Below are 4221 nucleotides of genomic sequence, written 5' to 3'. Positions count from 1 at the left end.
AAAAAAAAAAAAAACGAAGCCAGGGAGGTGGGAGAAAAACAGGCAGGTGGGCTGTCCTTGAACCAGGTGATGCAAGTGTAATAAGAGAAGAGAGTGGCAGGCCGGCGACACACAGCTGCCAGAAAAGGCAGCGCGGACTGACGCTGGGCACAGCCACACGCAGACCACTGACTACTCACTAACTATGTGACTGAGGGAAACTTCTCAACCACCCTGTGCCTCAGTTTCTCATCCTAAAATGGAAAGGATAATTATCTATTTGAGAGAGCCCTGGTGAAGATTAAACAGGGTAAAACATGGAAGCATTTAGAACACTGGCGCTGAGAAAGGACTCACGCATCCGAGGCTGCGTGCCCCCATACACGTGCTTAACCTGCATGACACAGATTAACTCTCTCAAAGTTTGGAACAATCTTGCAATCTAATTTCTTTTACACTGAAATTCATTCTCCTTCATCTTTTCCAGCCTTAGAAAAATGCTCATTTAACTACCAGTCCTTTCCATAGACTGTCAAATTTGCTGTGATGGTTAAGGGCACGTTTTAAAGGACAGCACAGTTCTTCCCTTCTGCTCCACCCCACAGGCTCGGCTTTCTCATCAAAGGGAAGCAGCAGCATTTATTATTTTTGTGTTCTTGAGTTTCTACCTGAATGGAATTTTTGCTATAAAAAAAAAAGTCTCACATTAAAAGCTTTTACTATATATACACAAAACAGCCTTATCTAAAAACCATCATTGCCAAAACCAGGGCTGGCAAAGAATCACTGTCCCATTAAAAAACAAATATTCTATGAGTACCATAATTTTCCGGAGGGCTAGTGGAGGACACAGAGAGATTACAGACAGAGGCAGGTGAGTGGGACGAAAAGCAGGATGGAGTTCCTCAGACGGACTTTGTGCTCTATTTCCAGAGGAGACAGGGTCTCCCCAGAGTGTGCCCTAACACCTCCTCAGTCCCAGCACTTTATTTTCCTTTGTTTTTTTTTTTTCATTTCCTGCACTAGAACATAAGCTTGGTGAGGACTCTCTTTTATTATTAAGGGAATAATGATGATGACAACTACCACTTAATGAGAACTTACTCTGCATCAAACTTTGTCAAACTTATTCTCTATCAAACTTGGTGATTTGTCACCTCGTTTAATCTTCATCATCCCCGAGAAGTCTGCAGGAACCTTCAATCCCATGTTGTAGAGAAAATAACCATGGCTCCTCCTTGCTCCTGCCCTGCAGTAGCTCACCTAACCTGGTACCACTGCCTCTGCCAGGCCAGGCCTGCCTCCTGACTGTCCCCTCACCTGTCCAAGTCAGGTCCCCCAGCACGCAGAGCCAGCCTCTCTGAGAAGGAGATCTTGTCATTTTTCCTGCTTAATTAACAGTGGCTGCTTAGAGCCTATACTCACCCTTCTTATCTGTCAACCGCTTGGCAAGACTGGCCCAGCCCCACCTTCTACCAACTGCACACCGGCCTCCTCTCTGCCTCCTGGGCCCAGCTAGCATGTTCCTGCCTGTGAGCTTCTCCACCTCACACTCCCCCTCATCTCATCTGCTTCTCCCTCCACACATAGGACAGCCCTCAGCTTATGTAAACTCTGCAAAGACCCAGTAGAGGACTCTGACTGCAATTCCCAAATCCTGGGAGGGAGAAGATGAAATCAATTTAAGAGTAAGTTCTTGGCCTCGATGCTGGTTGTCATGGTAGAAACAGGGATCCTGGGGCGTCCTGCTTCCTCTTCCCTTTGTCCCACTCCCATCAACTCTCACTCTACAAGTTGTCTACAACAGAAATGCCTTAAAAAATATAAACTTCTAAATAAATGGTAATGCAGTTAAAGAGGAAGAAAAAAAGTTAATGCCAGACACGTGGTAACACCGACAGACTAACTTTTTTCTTCTTTTCCCTCCTCCTCTCTGGCAAAGATTCTTTTAAACCAAAAGTCATATGATAAGGAGGAAAAAAAAAAAAAATAACCACTCTCTGAATAAGCAAACAGTGTTTGCCTAACCACCTCCATCATCACATGCAGAGGGCGTGTACTAAAAATTCCCAGCACATCAATGAACATTGTTCTGAATTAAAAGCTAACCTATCACCCCTTTTCAATTTGGCCACCAACTTCCTCACTCTTAATCACTGTTCCCTTTGTGCCATGACTTAGGCCAGGATCAATAATGAAATGCTCCCAGGTTATTTTTCAAGTGACAACGCTGGTTAGAATGACTCTCAACTTGGGCCAAGATGAAATTATCACTCCATAGCTAAACACAGTGACCAAGACTAAACAGCTTATGATGAAAACACAGCTTGGAAATGCAATAAGTTAACAACATTCTTTCAGACCATGGAAATCCCAGTCCCAACTAACCCCTATTTAAAAAAAAAAAAAAAATCTTTTAAAAAAATTATACTTTTTATGGACAATAATTCTAATAACTTACCGGTCAGCAGCTTCTATGTCGAAACAAAACCGTCTGTCAATGGAGTCAGTCGGCCTTTTGGTACAGTCTTTCAAAAAGAACACCTCGCCATCCCCCTGCAAATAATCATTTTAAACATTCTCAAAAACTATAGTCTAAGCACATACCCACAAGCATCCCTATGTTAAGGGGTGGGCAGACAAGGCTCACAATTTTAATTCCCTTCTCTTTATTCTCTTTCAAAGTAATTTAAACACTATTTAAAACCCAAAAGCTTTGTCTTTTTGTTGTTGTTGTTATTCTCCAGTTTTTCAGGTTTTATAGATCCTAAATTGATTATGGTGATATTAAACAGAGCCCCACCAGTGTTAATTTTAAAAAGTAGATTAATGGTAGTTTCCAGATGTTAGAATATTTGTTGTTCTCTACTTACACACTTTTAAAAGAATAAAAAATGTGTTTTTACATAAGATTGTATTACACCATACTTCATAACCAGTATATGGCCCCATTTTTCACCTAAAAACCTGCTATTCCATATGGGTTAACCTAAAAGTACCCTAAGGGCCCCGGATAAGACACAGTGACAGTTTAAAGCTATAACCACTCACTCTGTACAGTTTTTCTCTTTCCAAAGTGAATCACCCTGAATTCATCTTTGCTTAATTTTGTTTTTTTTTTGTTGTTGTTGTTCCAATTTTTGGCCAGGGCCAGGTTTGAACCCACCACCTCCAGCTTATGGGGCCTGCGCCCTACTCCTTGAGCCACAGGCGCCGCCCAAGCTTAATTTCGTTTTAATATGGTCTCATCTTATGTCACTAAACCATCCTCTCTAATTAGGAGCACTGAAAAGAGGTAGAGATAAGGGTACCGCCTGTGGCTCAAGGAGCAGGCATTGGCCCCATATACCAGAAGTGGCGGGTTCAAACCCAGCCCCCCAAAAAAAAAAAAAAAAAAAAAAAGAGGTAGAGACAAAAGAAAGAAGCCACACAGGAATACAGGTACTCAGTGAAGAACAACTCTACTGTGTTGTCTGAGCACATGCTTCTAAAACCTGCTAGTTATCTTCTAGAATCTAAGGATCCCTAATAGTATTAAATACACCAATATTCAAAATATCCCAGTTCTACTTCAAATGTATTTTTTTACTATTTGGAGGCTAAAACAGAAAGATACCACTAAGCAGAAATGTCTAAGGATTTGAATCTGCTCTGACAGGAAGGTGACTCAAGACTGATGTTTCATCTTAACCCCATCAGCCTTTCAAAGTAGTGCCCTGACTTCACGCTCATCCCCATGACCCTTACTTTCCATGTCTATTTCATTATCACATAAATGTCTTTATTGCAAGTTGCTTTAAATACTTTGCAGGAAGAAGCAGAACACATGTAAGTAGGGATGAACTTAGGTTAATTCTGTATTCAGGATTGTAAAACCATGTCCATCTACCCAGCAAGCAATGAATTAACCTGCTTTCCTAAAATGTGTTACCAATTCTGTTCTATGTTGGTGGGAAGAGCTTTGTCTCCAGACCACTGACTACTGTTATGAGCTGCAGCTTCTATGTAAAGATTACTTTTCCTACACAGCCCAATCCCTGAGGTCTTCCTGCTCTTTTCTTACGATCACGCTTTTGCTCTGCTGTTTATTTCTAAGTGACATAAATAGGGGAAACCTAAGTGAGAACTCTGTGAGTCTAAATGAACAGTAAAATCATCACAGATCACTCTGTGTCTAATGTTTTCAGGCTGTGACCCCATGTGTGGAAGTCAGACCTCCCGTGTAGGTCCTGAGGGGCATGA

At 41.7% G+C, this 4221-nt stretch overlaps 1 protein-coding gene across 1 annotated transcript in view; it reads right to left on the bottom strand.

The window, feature by feature from the left end:
* ARHGAP10 (Rho GTPase activating protein 10) overlaps positions 1-4221 on the bottom strand; it is a 293594-nt gene that overhangs the window by 173731 nt on the left and 115642 nt on the right. The window contains exons 10-11 of the mRNA XM_023513448.1: positions 2441-2535; positions 1267-1276 (exon numbers count right to left, since the gene is read on the bottom strand). Of these exons, the coding sequence (XP_023369216.1) occupies positions 1267-1276; positions 2441-2535 (105 nt within the window). The remainder of the gene's footprint in view (positions 1-1266; positions 1277-2440; positions 2536-4221) is intronic.

This window comes from Otolemur garnettii, unplaced genomic scaffold (genome assembly GCF_000181295.1).
Source record: "Otolemur garnettii isolate 467f Iridium unplaced genomic scaffold, OtoGar3 scaffold00041, whole genome shotgun sequence".
NCBI lineage: Eukaryota > Metazoa > Chordata > Mammalia > Primates > Galagidae > Otolemur > Otolemur garnettii.
Note: the sequence above shows the minus strand (reverse complement) of the source record. Positions and strands in the feature narration are given on the sequence as shown.